General features: G+C 37.9%; 1 protein-coding gene across 7 annotated transcripts in view; it reads right to left on the reverse strand.

Annotated features, from left to right (window-relative positions):
• Positions 1-22,219, reverse strand: part of PTPRK (protein tyrosine phosphatase receptor type K) — a 418,972-nt gene that overhangs the window by 19,034 nt on the left and 377,719 nt on the right. The window contains exons 14-23 of one of the 7 annotated variants that reach the window (XM_076333574.1): positions 18,837-18,975; positions 17,678-17,719; positions 15,500-15,529; positions 11,843-12,003; positions 9,643-9,678; positions 6,573-6,584; positions 5,232-5,416; positions 3,380-3,467; positions 2,321-2,397; positions 2,109-2,126 (exon numbers count right to left, since the gene is read on the reverse strand). In XM_076333574.1, the coding sequence (XP_076189689.1) occupies positions 2,109-2,126; positions 2,321-2,397; positions 3,380-3,467; positions 5,232-5,416; positions 6,573-6,584; positions 9,643-9,678; positions 11,843-12,003; positions 15,500-15,529; positions 17,678-17,719; positions 18,837-18,975 (788 nt within the window). The remainder of the gene's footprint in view (positions 1-2,108; positions 2,127-2,320; positions 2,398-3,379; positions 3,468-5,231; positions 5,417-6,572; positions 6,585-9,642; positions 9,679-11,842; positions 12,004-15,499; positions 15,530-17,677; positions 17,720-18,836; positions 18,976-22,219) is intronic. The other 6 variants (XM_076333568.1, XM_076333567.1, XM_076333569.1 and 3 more) reach the window with 6 other exon arrangements.

A 22,219-nucleotide genomic window follows, 5' to 3' on the forward strand; every position in this document is an offset into this window, starting at 1 on the left:
CAAATACACTGGGGCATTTATTTAAAATTTAGTAAAAATTGTCTTTGCCACCAGATTATCTCAGTAGTTGATCTGTGTTCCCAACTCATCCAGTATGAAAAAATACACACCTTTTGTCTTCTTCCAAATAGAGAATTATTGTAAGGCACAAAGAGGTATGTACCCGAGCCATAACTAACGGGGACAGAGCTGGACGCTGTGGCGTGTGCACAGAATCAAGGTCCTACTGCAGTGGAATCTTCTGCAAAATATTTTGCGCTACTGCACAAAGAGTGCATCAATTATACTGGACATGATACACACAAGTATATACACATACATATATAGATAGATAGATAACCCTACACGACGAAGCCTTTCCAGTTAGGTGGGTCTATGCCAATGCTAGCGGTACTGTACAGCATTAATCATCTGCATAAAAACTACAGGACAAAGAGATTCTGCTCTTGAGGAAATCATTCAGAATATATTTTGGCCAGTGCCAGCAACATTAGCTACAAAGAGGAAGGAAACTTTAGTGTTGCTGGAGAAGACAATACAGTATTTCACAATGTGCAAATGTTAAAGAAGTAACTCCAATTATTTTCTAGGTTACAGTTTTATTAGGCCACTTGATTCAAGTATTGCATTACAGGGGAGCACGACTCCTTCGATTCCTGGCATTCGCAAGATGCTACAAGTGAAGGATTTCAATGTACCCGAGGAGTTTATATCCTTTTCCACAGACTGCTTCATTATCCTGTCTAGAATGAGAGCACCTTCCTCTGGGGCTTATGAAAAAACTTCTGAGTATCTTACACTTGGCTTTGCAAGAGACCAAGATTGCATCAAATGACTAAAAAAAATCTCTCCTGGAGTCCTTAATATCAAGCCCCAGCTTCAAATTATGAAAGTGGAACCTATGCTACACTGTTTTACACTCAGTAATGCTTTCCAGAAGAAGGTTAAAGTGTCACTTTAAAATTGCAAAGTGCCAGTTTTAACTTGTAGTTTTCCTGTCTGGTTATAATGAGATTCAATTTACTCCTAAATAAGAGAAACAACAACCTCAAGGAACTGGAATTATTACAAATCTGGGAGAGTTTTCTTGTTTAAGGCCCCAGGCAAAATATCATAGGCCTAACACTTCACAGGGATTGCTGTGTAAAAATATCAAAATAAAAAGACAGCGATATACCTGGAGCTAAATCTTTATATACTGGAAAGTCGAGAGGGTCTTAAATAATTTATCAACTAACAGTGGACAGGAAAAATTAGTAAGGTACAATTAAAAAGAAAAGTAACCAAAGCCATTTATTTTAAAAACACTTGTACTAGCTATTCCAGTATCTTTTGAACTACTTTGAATACAAGAACTTGCTTATTCCTAAGGTGTTAATTGGATAAAAGTTATATTTCGTTAACCAAAATGCCTGGCAGAATTTGTTCAAATTTCCTGTTTGTATCAGTTGTTTTTTTTTAATTTATGATTTAATTTGTATTTTAATCAAAGCATGGAATTTCAAACTTTAGAAGTTTTCTGCAGAAGCGAGAAAATTTCTACTATGTTAAAATATTTTTTTATATATATATGTTTGTGTATATACTTTATAATACCTAAATTAGCACCTTAAGACAAATGTCAGCTAAATATTGTTTGTCTAAATTGTTGTTAAAAACACACCCCCTCCCCCCAAGGCCACCATCCCTCCCTTTTTGCCAAACATATATTACAATTACTTCACAGGTACTTTTTCAGACAACTACAGTACAGTATACTATCCGGCTTCTCACATTTAAATGGGAATAGGAAAAGAAAAGCTAGTGGCCAAAATCATCATCATAAAAAAAAGTGAACAGCAAATTCTCTTTAACAGACAGGTTCACCTGAGTTATCTAACAATACCTAACAATATTCAGAACTATGTTAAAAGGCTAAATTATCTTTTCAAAACAGGTACAAAAAATATTCACACAAAACGGAATTTTTTAAAGGAACACATGAAACAAATTAGATGAGGCATGCATAGTTATCTAGTGATAGAAATAGAATAGGAAAGTAATTAATAACAATATCTATATTAAATATTTACAATAGGATGCCGTTATTCACATATAGTGGTACTTACATCCCTGTACAGCCAAATCTACAGCCCAAACCAAAGTCAGATGTGAAAGAAAGCACAACAATGTCAGTGAGTACTAGGACGTAGAACAAGGAAAGTGTACATTTTGTTCTTAATAAAAGAAAGCTTTCAATAAATTTGTAGGCATAACATGCAATAGTTTCACATAGAGAAGCTGGCAAATTGAGAGGAAGAAAGCTGTGCAATCCACTCACATCTATGTAGTTGGCATTAATGTAATCTGAAGATGGATCATCTTCAACAGGTTGCAAAATCACCCTGGAGTGGTCATCTGTAAAAACCAAGTAGTTATGGTGCCTTTTTGAAGTGTGATTTTTAAGTAAGATATTATGGTAAGTCATCTAGAAAACCAAAATCAGCTGGCATAAGTGCCTCACAATTTACAACCCTTAAATAGTAAGTGTTTAGACAGAATTACAAAGAGCCATTTTGTCTGAGGTCTCCAATTACTTCAAAAACATTCACTAAACTTCATTAAGTGTAGCTGAAAGGTATCACACCGTTACAGACACAAAGAAACCAGGTTACTTGCTCAAAGTCCCCTTCAAAATCAGCTCCACTGATGGCAATCTAGAAAACCAAAACTCCTGATTACGGTTTCCTTACTTCTGACCCCAGCCTGCTTCAGTTCATACTGAGACATTAAAAAAGTAAGTTAGCAATGGTTAGCAATGCACTTTGGATTTGATGAAGAGGTAACTCTACCCGTTTGGGGACTTCTCCGATAGCTTCATTCCTGTGTGTTCGATCACATTTGTAAAACAGTAACAAATTGTGTTATCCCAGGGGATGAATCTAAACTATTGAAACTTTATGCCTAAAGACAAGAGACAGAACCCTCTGATTTTAGTCACGTCTTTTAATCATCAGTTTTACACAACCACTATTCAGATGCATCAGCTATAAATCACATAAAGCAGAAAAGTTTTGAAGCTGTCAGATTTAGCTGAAATAAATTATAACTGTAGAAAACCGCCACAGAATTTACATTCAAATGAGTACTAGCTTGTCGCTGTTATATGCTTACCACAGCTTGCACAACAGAGATGCAAATGTGAAATTCAGCCTGAGTTATAAAAGGAAGAAAGTTGAACTGTGAGAAACAAAAAAAAATGCTGGAAAAGGCACTGTCCTCTTCCTCCGCTCGGGGTATTAAGCAGCTATGCCACTGGAGACTTGTAAAGAAAGAGAGAACATGGGACGAGTAACACACGACTACGGCTACCGCTCAAACCAAGCACACTGATACTCACATGCAATAATGTTTCCATAGCGGTTCTTTGTTCTGTTTTGATCCTTCTTAGCGACATCCCAAGAAGCTGACTGCCCCTCAAAGAAACTCTATAAATAAAAACGTTCCGAAAGAAAACATTCTGACCATTAATTTATCTCCAAAAATAACAGTTTAAAAGAACTGCCCTACCATAAAGTAAGCTCAGCTTTGCTCATCTGCTCTGGTCACCCAGACGGCACCACGGTATAGAAATACATCTAGAGAAGAAGGGAGGCTCTCTCCCTCTGACTGCTATAGGTCAATGGGCAAGTCACTGAAGGACTCCAGAGGGATTTCAAATCCTGGAATTGCTGGAAGGCTAAACTTGCTCAGACATCCTTGCTATGGAGGAACAAGAGTAAGCTGAGAAAGCACAGGGAGGCCGATCACCCTTCTTACAAGACACCATAATATATAGCCTGTTTACTATAGAATTACATTGCTTTCCTCACATTGCTTAGTAAAATGGCTTTTCTTCTTACAGAGCCATCAGGAAGCCTCCTCTGCCAATGTTTATTGTTCATGTTGGTTCTCCTCATATACCTCCCTCTAGCCACTAGCAAAATTATTCTACATTTTTGAACTCTTAAGAGTCTGATCTCTCAGTAGTGATAGAAGCAGCTTTTATTCCTCCTCGGCTTTTTCTTCATTGCCCGCAGATATTTTACAGCTGTTGCAGGTCTATGCTATTCTTTCTTTCCAGATGTTCTCTTATCCTGACCTGGGTAAGTTACCTCCAGAAAGTACACAGTAGCCACAGAAACAAAACTTCAATGCACACTCAGAAGCCCAAGCCAGGGCAAAGACATCATGTATGGTAATAGAAGTAGCAACAAGTAGGAGAACACCTGATGTGGCATCAGGGGCCACCCTCCCCGCAGCAGCAGTTGACACTTGGGTTTAGCCCTGAAGTTAGGCAGAGCATAACGAGGCGTATTTAAGTAAAAGAGAGGAAAAGAGAATAATATTCTTTTAAAAACCACACATTTATTTATTCCAGTTCTTATGTTACAGTAGAGACAGCTGCAGAAAGGAGAGAAGGTTGAAAACTGAGTCAGAAGAGATTACTTACTCAGAGAAAATTCATTTTAAACCTAGCTGTATTGCATGCGACCTTGGCAGTACCATTCCCATCTTTACTGAATGTCCTGCCTGATATTCTAATCCCAAAGAATCACAACGGATTCAGAGATCAGAAGCGAAATGAATCTGTACTCATCTTCTACCTCCAGTGCTGGGAATTTTTTGCTTCCATTTTAACATTAAAGTTGTAAGTAGAGATACTCTGGCAGGTCTAATTAGAACTTCAAGAAGTTACTACCCTCGGCACGTCTTTACTGCTTCTCAGCTGGAGTTTAGTCCCAGTACTGCCCTACTGAGATGCTATAATAAATCATGAGAGTGCTTTCAGTCAGTGCTTCTCGCAAAACCAGCCAGGTTAAATCTTCACTTTAACCTAATCCAGGAGATCTGCACTGAAGATGGCTCGGAAAACTCACATAATTAATTACAGCATTTCAACTAAGAAGCAGCGACAAAAGGGTGGCAGCTTCTTACAATATGCCAGACCGATTCAGCAGGGCATGTCTTCTTATGTCCTAGAGGATACAGACAGTGTTCTTTCCAGGCACTTTTAATGGCTCAAACCATTGGACTCCACTCACGATTTCACTTCCGGGTTACACATATAGGAATCTTATGCCTGCTTATCTTTATCTGTTTTTCACTTAAAACCATGACATAGTTGCATCCTCTTGCAATGCAATGCAAACAAAAGGCTGCCCCTTTCAAAGGGATTTTTCCTAGCAAAAACCCACCACTGAAGATCTCACCTCATACTCCTCTTTAAATCCATAGCTGTCAGAGGTCTTCATTAGGTTAATATGCTGCAGCAGATCAGCCACCCTGATGGCAGGGTGCAGCTGCCCAGTCTGGTACGGGGATTCTGTGCCTTCGCAGAGGTAACGAGGGACATCCAGGAGCCGGCTGGACTCTGCTGTCGCACTGTGATTTTCATCTGTATTCACAAGAAACCAATGCGTTACGTACCTGCGGGGCAATTACACCTGCTGCTATACATATGAATATCTATTTTCAACCTCTTCCTTCAAAAACACGTCTAATTTCTGAGAATGCAAAGCACTTGCTCTCCAGCACATAAATACTGTGAAGTACATAAAGGAATTTAACTGCAAACACATACAAAAGTTTGCAATCCTTCATCCCGCAATAAAGATGTCTGAAGGGCATTTTATTTGAAGCTACAAAACTTTATGACATTAATGTACTTGGAAACTCCAGCCTCTATCACCCAAAGTAACTTTTTTAATGGCTGATATGTATCAATAGCAATACTACACCTTAAACAATAAATTAGAATAACTCTGTAGTGGTATCAGCACATCATTTGTCTAAAGCCAACAAACAGTAAATTGAGATCCAAGTAAAAAAGAGAAGCAATTATGCTACCGCTTCAGAACACTACCTCCATTTGGGAAGATGAATCAGCACTTCAGAGTGGTCATTTTAACTCGGGTCTTTTAGTAGAGAAATTAAACTGTTGAGTGTGCTGATTTCAGCCGCGGTTTTTGCTCTGTATAAACAAAGAAGTCTCCTCTAATGCCCTATGTTACACCAATTCTCTTATCAAAACCAAATGTCAAAGCTGCATGAAGTGATCACATTTAGTCAATCCCTTCTGTGAAATATCTTTTTTTCCAATTAGCAATCAGCAGTTCAAATGAATTTAGAGAGGAAGAAAAATTCTAGAAACCTTTTTTGGAAAGTAGCTACCGAAATGAGAAGTGGGTAGCCAACCCCTCCTACACATCTTCGAAATCAGTTTACCATTTTCCATGCAAAGGATCCAGATTAGGAAGTAAAACACTCTAGGAAAAAAATGAACACCCAAAGGGTTGTTTTCATTTTTACAATTCCACCAAATGCAAACCCCGTTAATGCCTTCTGAAATGAGATTTCCTAGCAAGAAACCCAATTCTTTGAACTGTCACATAAGTTGCTAATTTCAGTATATTTATGCCTTACTAAACTGCCTAATAATGTGAGTGACATGCAGCAGTCACTTTTTATTGTAGTGTTAACCATATTAAATCATACACATTTCAAACCACCTCAGGATTTGCAGTTCTCCCCATTCCTCGCCATATACTTACCAGTAATAGGCACTTTAACCCATTGAAGCAGCAAAAAACAATGAGTGAACAGAACATAAGAAATTTATTTCAGGACTATACTAGAAAATGACTAAAAGAAAATGACATTAAAAGTTGTTAAAGCTTCAGAATAGGTAACAATGAAAGCCGTTTTAAAAATATAAGGGCCACATTATTATGCCATCAATGTAATGATAGGGACTTGAGAAAAGCAAAATTGTCATACTAACTTAGTGCTAATGTACACAGAATGGAAAGTAGAATTAATAACCTATACATGAAGAAAAAGAAACCTAGTACAGCTATAAAGTAATAAGAGCTTCATATAAAATAACATGTTCTATAATTTAGAGCCCATAAAATTTTGCTCATCTCTAAGTAAAACAGAGGGAAACTGTTTTGTGATGCTGGGCCAAGCAAGGGCTACACTGAGATGGAGTAGGCCAAATGATCTAGTTCCAAAGGAAGAAGCTTATGGTTACCCAACCCCTTCTACATGGTGTGCCCAAAAGCTTGCCTACTTCTCTCCGCTACTTCAGTCCATGCAATGAAAAATATTACCTCTTCCAACTAGCATTGCTTTGCTTATACCAGGAGAATATCATGCCCAAAACACCATTACTGGTAGATGGAAATGCAGACAGGAACTATTAAACTGTTCTTCAATTAATCCCTTGTCCTCGCTGTTCACAGCTGCCCATGTCTGTGTCTGCCATAATGCAGTGGCAACACATTGACCTTTAGAATATGCTTATAGCCTAAATGAGCTATTAGGAATAGCTTGCAAGTATCACCAGATAGTATCTATGCAGCTTGTAAGTGCCTGAAATAAAGCTAAAAGATACGAGAAGATCTTAGAAGAATTTCAGGAAAAGACTCATTTTCTGTAAGTCCACTGATCTAATTTTGGGAAGTATTCAGAATTACTGAGTCTACCCCTTTGCTCTTTCAGGCAACAGTGCTATTTCACCATCCCTCATAAACGTCTTAAACCACCTGGTTAGGTTTCCTTGGGCCCAAAGTGGAAGGCTCCAGCATCTAACTGCTCTGATGGTTATAAACTTTCTAAGACGCTACTGTAGTCAAGAGAATGGCATTTGCAACATTATCAAAAGGAAATGGGCAGAATATGACTTGATAAGTCTCCCACACGGTGAGTATACACCAGCTTGACAAAGACCAAAGACTACTCACAAATAGTGATTTGCTGTCAGTCTCAGAGGACACTTTACATGAAGATCTGCAAAGGCTCCTCCTGGGTATACTCTCTATCAGCATTTTTACTCACAACTTGCATAATGGGATAGAAAATACCCTGACAGTATGGGCAGAGGGCACTGAGCAGTAAGGCACCACAAGCACTTCACAAGTACAGCATCAGATTTCAAAGTTATCTTGATTATTTGGGAAACAGTGCACAAATGAACAAAGTGAATTAAACAGTGAATGCAACATACTGTGTGTAGGAAAGGGAAGTCAAATATGTAACTACAAAATGGATTAATGGACTGGGCAACGATAACTGGGATTTTAGCAGGTATCTCAATACAAGTCAGCAACACAAGTGCAATAAAAAGGACAAAATACAGTTCAGGTAGCAGGAACACTACAAGTAGGGCATGGGGTACCTATTCCACTCAGCTCAGCATTGAGAATTCCTCTAAGAACTGTACCTGATTTGGGGCACCACAATTTAAAAATTCGACCTATGAGTTGGAAAGTGTTCAGAGGAAAAGAATGATAACAGGTTTAGAAAACATCAGCTACAAGACGACGAGTGAAAGAACTGGGTTTAACTCAACTAGAAGAGAGACAATTGAGGACATGTGAGCCTTTCAATGGGTAAAAGGCTGTTTTAAAAGGACAGGAGTGTGTCAGTTCTCCGTATTTTCTATGAGTCTGTCAAAAGGAAATTGCTCAATTCACAGCAATGAGGATGTAGTCTAGATTCGTCTAGTTAGGAAAAACTAGGAGTGAGCAGTAATAATACTCAGTAGTAACACCCAGTTAGTAGTAACTATTACTCAGTTAGAAAATTGAGCTTCGGGTCCCAAATAATACTAATATGGATCTGAATTTTATTTTTATTTAGGAGGAGCGAGGCACTGGAACATGCCACTGCAAAAGTAAAATTCTTTTCACTACAGATTTTTAAAACACAATAGACAATCAATTGCCAGAAACAGTCTATCCTATAGGTATAACGTCTCATCTCAAAACAGAGGAGGGATTAAATTGCCTCCAGGTCCCTTTACGCTTTACCTCTAGAAATCTAATTTTCAACCTCAGTTTATATTTATGTCTACTTCCTGATATTTGTCTTTTATCCTAAAATAACCTCAGCAACTGACTGAAACTCAATACTGCACATTGTGTTTATCAAACCAAGAACTTGGGTACAAATTATACTTTTATCTCTGTATTTTTTTAAAAAGCTCTAAAACGTGCATTCAGTGTTAGATGCGACATAGAAATAAGCAGGCTGGCCACTCCCAACATCCGTTCTTCTTTTTAAAGTGAGTATAAAGTTGAAAAACTTACTAGTTACAGTCAATTGAAAAATGTAATTAATATAGGTATACAAGAATATTTGTACAGAACCTACAAAGAAATTGTTGTTTGTTCTTGGGTATTTCAGTTCTTCCCTTTTCTATTTTTATTTTCATTCTTGTTACTTACTTAGAAAATCAAGCTTTGGGTACCAAATAATACTATATCGTTCTGAATTTTATTTTTACGTCTCTCTTAAGAGAGTTCTAGTTTCACACGTCAGTTCATTGGAACTCGGTTTGAATGCTCTGGGGGGAAAAGTTTTAGTATTTTCCATTTACCTATTTCCTCATTTACTCTTCAGTTGGCACTGACTAGGAATAACTTCTTAATGAGAACATAAAATAATTTTTATTCTCCAAGCAGTGTCAGTTTAATTCTGAATTGATAAACTGAGTGTAGAGTTATTTTCTGACAACAGCATAGCTATCTTTTATATAAAACAAGCTGTTCCAACGTTCAACCATGCAAGGAGACAAAACTCATGCAGGAATGGATAATGAAGGACTAGGGTCCTCACCTAACACAGCTGTTGGCACAAGTGGATCATTGGGCACTGTAGGAAAACAAAGCTCATGAAGAAATACATTACCCTCAATTTGTGTATTTTTAAGAATAAAAGCAATATACTTCAGAGTATAACCAGGTGATAACTAAACCCCATTAATTTTGTTACAACAGGAAAACAGAATGAATACAGAGTTCCAGAAAGCATCCTGAATAAAAGAGGAATGAAAGGCAGTGATTTTGGACTTCAGAAACATAATGATAAAGGCAAAGAGATTCTTACTGAAACGAAATAAAGAAGATATTACATGCAATTTAGTTTTTGAAAGGGCTTCTCCTTCATTATTGTTCTTTAGCTTCACAATAAAGGTTCACTTTCATAGAACCAGCTCCTTTTCTTTTAAACACATCCTCTCATGTAATACTTGAATAGCTCACCTCCAAATAAAATGGTATTTCTTTAAAGGCTTCCAGGTCATTAAAAAAAATATATACATATTTACAGTTAATAGCTTTTTTACATGCAGTGCCAAAGATACTGCTCTTAATGAGTATAAGAAAATCACAGGTACACAGACGCAGATGTTTGAATAAAATTCATAGGATTTTATCATTTGTTATCACAACTAGAACCACACAGAGACAAATGCGCTGTTTCGGACAGAAATGGCAGAATCCAGAATTTGATTTTGTTCCAATCTGGAACAAAAATTTAAAATATCAACAGCTCTGTGACAAAATTGAGCTCCAGTTCTCAAGCAATCTGCCTAAAAATTTTTCACGTAGCAGAAAACCCCGGAAGCTTGGAAGGTTCTTTGCCTCAGCACAGACGATGGTCGGAACTGAATTCTCCAACACCCAAAAATCACATACCTAGGACGCTGGAAAACAGTGATGCCAGACTTCTTTGCCAACCAACCAGGACAGCTGGGGGGCTGGGGCTCATGGGCTCTTGGTGTCACGTCAGTCCATCTGGAAGGCTGCCCAAGTGCCTGGAAGCCCTGGCTCGTGCCTGGAAGCCCCGGCTCACTAATAGCCATGTAGGTTCCTGATGGATACTTTGCCTGGGATCCACCATAACTTAGTCCAAATCGAACTGCTTTTGCAAACCTGCCTCCACAAATTTCAATGCCAATAAGACATCAAACTTTGGAGAATTTTCAAACAGTTCCAGCCAAAACTGTGTAGAAAACCTCACAGGCTGATACTAAACTCCCATTTATAATTGGTTATGAGACACTTAAAATGTTAGCACTCTGCAGTTTGGTAAGCTTCAATAAACTGAACAATAAACCTTCCTCCAAAATCCATTTCCCTTACAACAATCAGGAAAGAACTTAAGAGCCTTAAGGGATGCATTTTGCTCAAGCATGGTAAGCAGTATGGGAGGCAGGAGAAGGGAGATGGAGTGCCATTCCCCAAAGATGGCAATTCAGAAGCAGCTCACACTGCTCAGATCTGTTTAAAGCCAAGCCACAAGTCCATGTGGCTGTGAGAAGGTCAGGTTCCTGCCAGCTCCATGGCAGAATTGTGTCCCTTCAGTAACTTACACACTAGTTTTGAGGTATTCAGAGTCTGCCAGTGGAGTATCTTGCTTTTGTGCAAGGCATAGTGCAGATGTTGGGAGGCAGGCGTGCTGGACAGTGGTAGCTATAACCCAGACACTTAACAGTCAGAAACCCAAACTGCCAAACTTTGTCAAAACCAGACAGTTGGCAAGTCTACAAAAAAGGAATACAAATATAGAGCAAATTTGCAGATATATTAACAAGCTTTTTCCTAAACTTCACACAGCAACAAAAATTGTCAATGTTTCCTTCTGTTATAATGTCCTTACTGCCAAAAGAAAGAAATTAATTTGGACATCATATTATTATTCATTACAGACATGGTGTTACGCAGTAATATTTAACGTGTTGGTATTAAATATCCTCATGAGGGAAAACTCAATTTCAGATTTTAATTGAGATACTCTAGAAGTGTAATATTTTCCTCAGAACGAGTGACAATGTATACTGAAAGTACATGTAAATATTTAAATAACTGGCCACATACCAATATGGATAACGTACGAACATCTCTACTCAACCTTTGGGTTTACCAGTGTTCCTAGAAAACCTGGAGCTTACAACAATTTTCCTTAAAAAGTAGAATTTTTTTACGCGTTTCTATATTCACCTACACTCCAGAGTATCTATCACTGTCATACTTACATCTGGGGCTGAAGTTATGAGAGTCCATGAATGTGATTGAAAGGGGATCCTCTGCATGCAGGGTGCTCTGGTCAGCGTAACTCCTATCCATCGCATTCACCATGTGTGTCATCTCCTGGCGGGTGGTCCCCATGGCATCCTTGCGCTTCTTCGCAAGTTTGCTGCCCAGCCAAAAAAAACAACCCAAACCACCTTAATATTTGATGAACATTGATGTCTGCAGTAATCATTATCTATAATCCTGAGTGACCGAAAAGTTTGGCTGATCTTCCTGTGTACAACTTTTCCAGCGTGAAATTGATAAAACTATGCACCCTGCTATGAAAGAGTCACGACCCTGTGTTTTCTGTGCACACACAAATGCTGTAATGGAAGTGCTAACTTCTGTACCCTGGTAATATTTTTTTTCCTGCAGAGTAATTACACCAATATAAACAAATTAGAAAATATAATTACATTTTAACTGAAACGATAAATAAGAAGCATCTGTGCATGCAGTTTTATCAACCATCTCCATTTAAATCTGTGTTTTGATTTTATAAATGGATAATTCATTCCCCTTGCTTGCCTTGTTAGGAAGAAATCATTTAACCTTCTAAATTACTTTGTTAGTCAAAAACCCGATGAAATAACAAAAGAAACGTAATTATTTGATATGGATTCATATTACCTTTTATGTTAAAAGTTGTTCTTCCCATTCAGTACACATGATACAACATGATACCACACTTTGTGCCTGACACTGAACTTTGGTTCTTTAAAAAACAAACAAAACCCTCCTCACTGCTCTACCCTTTCATGCAGTTTGGGAACATCTTAAATTTTGACATTAACAGTCTTACACTCTGAATGTATCACAGTTAAACAGCAACCTAATCTGTACAACCAAACCCCCCAAATTAACAGCCAATGCCCTTAAAGTGCACGCTTCAGAAATATCTCTTAATTCTTTCCTTTTGATGAAGAACTGGAAGTGATTTTCACTGTTTCCAGAAGTCAGATGGAAGCAGACAATATATTTTAATTATCACTTAAAGCCTACTACTCTTAAAGCATATATCTCAAGTAGTAGGAAGAATGCAGAGCAGCATGAAATGCACCTTGGTTCTGCAGGAACCTGTGACGTACTTTAGACTGCTCTGAAATCTCCCCGTTTTCAACTGAAGCTGTGACTGCAATATAATAGATAGCCAACCTGCTTATTTGGATAAATCTGACACCACGTGGGAGAGACACAATCATCACGGAAAATACTGGGTTCTTGAAAATGTATGTTTAAAACACAGCTTAGCTTCACAAGCTTTTTCTGCATAAAATATCATCAAATATCCTGTTAACTGTTTAGACAGTGTTTATCTTACATTTCTCTGACTAAAAGGATTGCTTGCTCTTCCTCTATTCTCTGATAACTTTTAATATTCTGTGCCACACTCTAACAGTAGACAAAAAGAATATTAGTGTAAATTATCCATCAATTTACTTGTTAAGTCCTGGGAACATCCACCAGAAAGGACCTACACCACTCTCTAGGGCAGGGAGCACTTCATGTTTTTGCATATTTAAGAAAATGTTAGATTGTTAAGTTAATAGTCTTGATGCACAATAAGGGGCCACAAAGTAGGATATAGATGGACAAAGCACTCCTGAGAATAACAAAGATTCTTTCACCAATCAGACTCATCTTGTTATTTTGTCCGCACCCCCCCCCCCCCCCCGTTTCTTTTCCTAGTTGGAGAATTGCTACTCAATAACCCCCTGCTACAAAAATCCCAAACGTGGTCTCTAAACCTATCATTTTTTCATCAGACCCTTGCGGTGTACATGAGGGTTCTGTGTGTATCAGTTGTTCAGTGAAAACTAAAAAAAACCAGTGACAGTTGGATGTCCTCCCTAAAATGCTTTATTTTATACATTTACTCCACACATTCCTATTTACTTAAGAAAAGTTGGTTTAAATGATACTCTGGTCGAACAAATGAAGACGATCAGAACTTCCAGAAGTGAAACTGCTTGAGCTTTACAACTGGTTCCCAATGCTATCAAAGCTTACACAAAACTGGCATTTCTAGTTCAGACTGTTTTTTTAAATTTCAAAGCCTTTCAGATAGTCTCTACACAGTGAAGATCACCTTTTCCTAACGCCACCTCAGAAATGGAACAAAAAGACTACTACATCTCATCTCTCGACTATATTAAGCCCTTCTTTGAAGCATCACTTCATAACAAAACTTGCTAGCTACGCTAAATAAATCAACAGCTATTAAGGCTTTCAAGTTATTAGCTTATTACAGTAGCTACTTTCTAATTCTTATGCTCTGCTTCACCTCCTAAAACGGCCCACTGTGTTGTAGCACTGCAACCCAAAGCTGCTGGGAAACGGGAGGACTGCTTTATTGTTCAACAGCTCCTGGCTCCCTCGGGGTTTGACGACTTCTTTTTCCTTTCCTTTTCCCTTTCCCTCACTAGGCTAAAGGCACACGCAATCTATGCTTCAGGAGAGTTAAGCAAATCCTTAGGTTAAAGTACTTGAGGCTGACAGAAAGTGTAAATGATTCTCATTATCTGCTAAAGGATCCAGTTGGGTGAACCTGGCAGGTGGGTGTTTCAGTGGGAGCTGGCGGGGAAAAGTGTTCCATCATAGGATGAAACTGTGCAGTTAATTACCTCGAGCTGAAGCAATTGTTATTTAACAAGGAAATTATAATTTGTCACAATAAACCGGAGAATGGCAGTTAGCTAAGCCAGCTTAGCTTTTTTTTTTATTTTTAAGTTTGTTTAAAGAAGTCAACTAATCTGCTTAAAAACGTGGAAGAGCATCATTATCAGACACGACTGGTTCATCAAAGCACTTCAGCGCATTCTTAGATCCCCTCTGAAGTCAAGGGCTTTATGCATTTATTTAAAATTAAGAATGTGTGTAACTGCTTTGCTCAATCACGGCCAAAACTGCTGCAGCCCTCACAAACACTCATTTGGTCAACACGTAGGAAAAAAGTCAATTTTGCTTCAATGAAGCAAAACTTTATGCAAACCAGTGTCATAAAGTAAGATCCACACTTTAAAAGTGTATGCAAAGCACCTTACAAGCAGCAGATGCAGACCACTTCACAAAAAATATTTCTATAAAAAAAACCAAACCAAAACCGGTTGGTACCACAAAGGCAGACGTGTTGCTCTGCCGTTGGTAGGGCACAGACCTATTTATAAAGGTCTGGCATCTGCCTGTGATCTGTGTAGGAAAAGCGGTGCACAGGATCGCTCCTGAACTGATACGCTAAGAAAGAACAATTTGTGATTTACAAGCACAGTTCTCTAGCTAGGAAATGGGGAAAGTGGTTTTTTCCTTAGTGTGATGTGTCGCTGTGAATCATAATGCAAATTAAATTATGATTACAATAAACCAAAATGATAGTTATGGGAAAAACTGTAGCAAAAAGCAAAAGTCTCAATATACAGTTAGAAATACAATATCCCTTTAAAAAAAACAGGGTAAGAACAACAGGAACAACAATACAAGCAATTTTTCAAGCCTGAGAATAAAGAAAGGTAACCATCAATAAAACTTTAGGAAAATTATAGAGACTGTTTTTCTTTTTTAAAAAGGGATACTGCATCTTTAAAACATGTAAAATAGTAAGTCACCCGTATTCTACTTACAGATAGTAGGAGTAAGAATAGTAGCTCCTCCTGGCAAGCAAATCACAGACAGTGGAAAAAGAGAAGCAATGGTGAATGAAAAGCGTGACTCTGTCACATTCAGTAAAGCAGAGAAATGTGCGTTTAAAAAAAAAATTGAAAAATTCATGTTTCTTTAGTTAGCATTTCAACTTGCTCATGCACAAACTAGCCTTACTTTGCCATGCAACTAAAAAAAAAAAATACACTAGCATATAAAAATGATTTGTTTTTTAGAAAGATCACTTGAGAAAATTACATGCTGAGATTTCATTTATTGCCAAAAAATTTGAAAATTAAATGGATTGTGTATTTTCAACATGCAGTTCAGCATAATATAATGATTACCACCTAGATGTCATGACAAATGAACAGCTGTGTACAAATCTTGTGCAGTAAATATGCTTTTTACTTTTCAGTGACAAAAACTAAAGATTGCATTAATACATTTAATCAGAAAGCAAATTTCATGTCATTCATTTTAACATCTTTATTGGTACACAGGTGTATACATAATGTTTGTATGCGTACTATATGTAGCTATATGAGTACACACATTTTAAAGAATACACGTTTACGACAGATACGTGTGTACTGACATATATACCACACATTTCCTGAATGCAAACATATGTTTTCTATTTTAAAATCTTACAACTGGAAATGCTGATGTAGTCATGCTAAGCATTAAAAATATGGAAGGTAAACAAATGGAAGGAAATGAAGGACATTTGGAAATAGTCCAACAATGACTTAGAAAATAAAAATGGCATTGCTTGTTAAAGATGCAGTATCCCTTTTCTTAGCTGGTTTGATTACTCCAGTAAAACTGTAAGAGCTGTTAAGAGCTTCATTCGGGAAAACTTCAAACCAATTTGTACAAAATGATCAGGCAAAGCCTAAAACATCTCAAGCTCGTGGACAAAACTGCTTAGCACTCTGTTTTTCAATAAAATGTAATGCTGCATTTAATCAGATTGAGATAGCGATGGCTGTGCGTACAACTTAATAAACCAATGAAAATGCAGAAACCATTTTTTTCTTGACTTTTCCGTGTAATAAGCTGTGGTCAATTCAGGTACCAAAAGGGATACTACATAATGGATCACTGAATATGTGCACTACAGAAGATGATTCAAACGGATCGGTTTTCAGTCCCACCACAACTAAGTGAAGTGTGTTTATGTACGTGTGAATGTGTCAGGGTTTTTACAGCTGTTCCTGGCTTCATTATATGAATCGCCCTGCTCCACTAACGGACTGAATTAACTCAGGTATACAAAGGTTTTCTATGCTTTTTGTAAGAGACCTTGACTAAAGCTAGTATTAAAAAAAAACCTGCCCACTTTCCCTAAGCGGGGGGCGGGGGGGACAGAATGGCACACCTATAACATACGCGATAGACAACCAATTAAACTATCATGATGAAAAATTGCCAAACATTAAAGATTCATTGAAGAGGTTAATTTCTCACCTATTTTGAATACAAAATAGTACAGGAGTTTAGAAATGTTATGTGCTTTAGAATGATGATCAAGTATCATTCCTAAGAGGGTACTGCCTTCACAGGTTCAGAGAAGGGAAGGGGGAAAAAGGGGAAATTTTAAAGTATCATTTCACGGACATAATTAACTTACTTTCATCAAACAATTCAACAGTGAAAGTACGAGTCTAAAAGGACTCGTATGCAAGAGGTAAAAAGGATAGGAAAAACGAACACATTGAATTTTAAGATTTTTTTTTTGTTACCTGCAAAACTAGTCAATCCCATCTGGAAGTGACTGACATTATATAGTGGTATGCAGTCTCTCTCTCACACACACACACACACACATGCACACACACAGAGTCTTCTATTAAATATAAGGGGACCACTGCAACACGCACTGAGAAGATGATACTCCCCAGCGCACACCTTGCAAGCAAGCTATGACATAGAGATTTCTTCCTGAAAGCTGAAAAACCAACTTTTTTTTGTTTTTCAAAAGTTGTGTAAATAAAGAAAATTGGCTGACTGTATGTCTTTTTTGCATATGATGAGTTGGACCTTTTGCATATGTGTTAATTCTCAACCACAGAGGTAAACAACAGAGAAAAGTAAAAGCACTTTTGGGAAAAATCACATATGTAGCTAACTAACACAGAACACTATAAGCATACCTAATGTTTCTAATGCAGACGTTTCTTCTCCAAGTTATATATCTCCAGGGACAATTGTAAAGAGGCAATAAATTAAAAAAATCTAATGCAAACCAGTAATTATAACATATAGAATGATCTCAGGTACAATTTTAATTTTTTTTCTTAATCTTTAAAATAATAGCAAGCTGTATTTCAGAGGAACATTCGCAACATTTACAAATATACCTTCCATTAAGACTTCTGCAAAAGGCAAGGGAATGCAATACACGCACCACTGGAAGACAAAGGTCTTGTTCTACCCAAGAGAAATCAGCTTGTGCCCTGCAAAGGGGACCCGCCAAGGAGGGGGTGCACAGAAAGAGAGGAATTGGTTTCGATGCTATCACTATGAATTTATAGAGCCGTATTATGAACTTTTATGCCAGGTTAAAAGAGTTGCAACCGCGAGGAAATCGAGAGTTTTAAAAACTGGCCGAGCAATAGGGTAGCACAATTTACTATAGGTAGGAGCTTTTGGATGCGGAGTTAGCATTGTACAATGCCAGAAGATGGCGATATTGCTTACTAAGAAAGCGCTAACAAAATTAAAATTCATTCAAATTAATACACTTTTAAACAATTTCATGCACTAAGGACTCACTAGATAATTTTACAGTGATGTGGTACGACTTTTAAGAAAAAACTCCAGGTTTACAGGAGCATAAATAGAGGTATAAAATTACATTATTTTGCAAGTTGGATAACATACAGATACAAATAACTCATTAGAGCTGCATATAGAAAATCAAATTCATTAGGTGATTACAACATGAAAAGTGCAGTAAGTTATTCTTTTTTTTGCTTTAAAAAAAAAAAGGCTCTGTGAATTTCAATTCCACCCATTTTAATATTCTGTACATTACTCTAACTGCAACTTAAAACCACTTGGAAATAAGTAAGTATGAGAAAATATATAGCTATTGTATCCCAAATATAAAGTAATCCTCTCTTTAAATCTGTCATAAGAATCACAGCAAAAACAACAGGAAACACAAAACTCATCCAAAAGCTGATGTGAGCTACTGGTCCCGAAACTTTTTTTTTTTTAGATTACCTGTAAAAAATACCCATTTAGTTACTGTTGTTCAAAACAGAGGGGGGAAAAAAAAAGAGGGATCAGCACAGATCATTTTCTTACCTTTTTTTGACGATCAATATGACAACAAGGAGAAGCAGGATGAATACCAGAATGCCAGCACTTATTCCTGCTATTTTCACCACTCGATCTGTTTGTTTAGCCGGATCTGGAATCACCTCAGGTTCTTCTGTTGCTGCTGCTAAACGAATCAAAAAAGAAGTTGCTTAAACATGTAAGCACCAGAGACATGGAAATCATCATTGGTGATCATTTCCAAATATGTGTGTGTGTTAATACAGTAGCCAAAATATAGATACACGTATCATGTGTTTATACACCCACACATATGTATCTAGATACACTTAGTTACACTGTAAGTTTCAATCTGTATGCCATACACGTTTGCAACACCAAGTATATGACTACATATGTGTGTATACAGGTACATACATATATGTAATTCCATGTGTACAGAAGAAGTGCATATGTATCTGGATTTTCAAACCAGTTACTGCATTACAAAGCAGAAGTATGTTTTTAAAGAGACAATCTATCAACTGAATCACCATTACTTCCTTTGCTGTTGTTTTTTCAGATATTAAATATGGAATATTTAACATGGACTAGTGAGATTACGTAACTCACAAACAGTAAATTAAACTCTCTTTTCCAAGCTGCAGCTGGCACCCTAAACTTTAGTCCTTCTCTCCCTCCCCCAATTTCAGTCCACCTTTGTATATTAATTCACCTTACAGCATCTGGCCCGAGAGCTGCATTCTACTGGGAATTTTGATTCTCTAAATAAGACCATCCACAAAGCCAAGCCTAAAGTCAGCAGTAGTTTTATTTCTGTTTATAGGCCCTGAAAAAAAAAATCGCTGTTCTACACAGAGATGAAACCACTTTGTAACACAGCTGAGTGGGCTGAGGCCACAGGTTACAGCAGAAAGGAAAACAGAATATATATGAAAGTGCACAGACATTCAGTCTGCACCTATTTGCATCACAGCCTGGCGTACAAAGGATGGGGAACATGGGGTTTTTCAGCCTGGCAAAAATATCAAAAAATATAAATAGGTTTCAGCCAGGGGTAAAATCCCATGAGGTGTCTACTTGTAAAATAGGAAACAGCTCTTCAGTTGTCTAGTTCTTACTTTCTAAGTCTGTGGCTTAGCACTTTGCCTTTCCCCTGCTCACAGGCATGGATGGGTACATGTGCTTGCTTTCTCCCTCTCTGACCCTTCTCTCACTCTCCACCCGGCATGCAGCAGATGCCACTTAACCTCTCCCCCCTCGCAGCAGCTGCACGTGGAGTAGTTACAAGCTGTTGGTACCATCATGCCTATGTCATTCCACAGAAAACATCCTTTACTCTGAAACTAGGATGCTTCTCAACAGACCACCAAAAAAAGCAGAACAAACAACGAGGTGAAGCCACACCAGAGAAAGACTACCGCTCTCCTGAAAATCTGCTCCATATGCCTTTCAGAAAGTCAGCGTAGTTGGTACCAGGGACATCCGGTATCTAATACTTTCTGGTTTTAACCATGTTACTCAGACCATTTCTATTCGGGTTCCATGTGCAGGAACCCATATTATCTTTTGAGGGAAGGATCAATCTGTTGTTTAAAATTACTCTTCATTACTTGTTTCTGTAACCTCCCTCTCAGCAGTATCTGAACAACTTACCCTCAGAACAACCTTCTGAGTTAGGAACGTGTTCTCTTCCAGACACCCATGCGAGAGCTAGGCAGACAGTGAGAGATCCGGCAGTGCTTTAATCATAAAATTTAATCATCATCATAAGAATTCATCATCATAATCATCTCCCTCTCCCCTACAGCTTGAACTCTATCTGCTGAGAAATACTAAATGCTTCCTCCTTTGTGTAAATACCTGCCTGCATGCACACTTGCATACATGACCTGCGTGGACTCAATACTATATATTTTGTTAGTATTATGTGTGTCGTTCAGGTGTTTAGGGGTAAAAGTCAGGATCAGATAAGTGGTGTGCGTAGCTGCGTACACACAACACATACTCACACACAAGCTAGAATTAATGCCGGATACACCTATGACGCTGTCTAACAGAGGAAACGAGGCGGATGATTTTTGAGGAGGAACTGGAATAACAAGGCGTTTGAGATTCTCAACGCTTAAAAGGAATCAACTCCCAGTCTACTATTAGCTGGGCTGGATATGACAAACACGAATGAACATTTGATAAACAGTAGAGCCAAAAGGCCAATCAGTAGAGTCAAAAGACCAATCAAAGCTAAAATATAAACGGCTTTATACGCCAACGGGAAAAAACCTCATGTTTGCTGTATGGGGCGCTGAGAAACAGCAAGGACGTGGGAAGGGTAGGGAGGGGAGCATGCAGGAGTGGGATAGTCGCTGTGTCTGGAATCGCCATGAGTACAACGTGAGCGCAGTTGGGTAGCTCTGACCTAGCAAAGGTAAGAACTACTCGAAGCTGCAAAATAACTAGGGCTTGAGCAAGAGATTTAGTTGTGTGGACGGAAATTTAAGGCCAGGTCTTTGACAGATTCCAAAATATGAATCACGGATTGGATGTGACCTGAAGACGCACTTCAAAAGTTGAAGGCTCAAAGATACATCCAAAAGTACAGGCTTTGAGCCTTGGTCAGGACGGTGGTATTTTCACAGGAGTATTAGTGAGAGATGAGAGAGTAGAGGGGAAGGAGTGAGAGACCTGTCTCACACTTCCTTGGAGTAAGATAGGACCCTTATTGCTTGATAGAGCAAGCTGCAATATAGGTGCTTCTCAGAGTCATGTTTAAAATTATTGCTTGGCCACTCACAATGGTATTTCATTCAGAAAAGTTACCTTAGAGAAACAACTATACACTTCTCAGAAAATCTGAAGGAAACGCTACTGAGGGAGTTTACTTATTCACCTAACTTAGGCACTGGTGTTTTATTACATATTCTGTAAGAAATGATTGAGTTTGGATCATCAGTAACTGTTCAAAATGCAGCTCTCTGTCCAAGTTTTTAGAAGGACAGTGGAAAGCCAGGAAGATATCAACTGCTTGTCCATTTATTCTAGTTTCCTTACACTAAGGGGTTTGAAGTTAGAGACAGTAACTCATTTCATGAACTTTAATGCTGCTTATGAGGTAAAGCTGGTGCCCACTAGAAATGTACCACAGAGTCCTAAATTAGTGGAGAAAAATTATATTGAATAGTCATAGACTAAGCAAGCGTATAACCAGTGGTTGAGCCTCCTGTATCCAAAATGCTAAAATCTATGGGCAAAACGCTACCCCTCTCCCTAGTATCAACAGAAAAATTGCTTTTGACTTAAATGAAGCCAGTATTATTTTATGTATGTTTCCAGCAACAGATAATATATGCATTCTCTAGACTAAATGTTACATTTGGGGACTATAGGAAAGCAATTATAGATATAAATCA

This window comes from Aptenodytes patagonicus, chromosome 3 (genome assembly GCF_965638725.1).
Source record: "Aptenodytes patagonicus chromosome 3, bAptPat1.pri.cur, whole genome shotgun sequence".
Classification (NCBI taxonomy): Eukaryota; Metazoa; Chordata; class Aves; order Sphenisciformes; family Spheniscidae; genus Aptenodytes; species Aptenodytes patagonicus.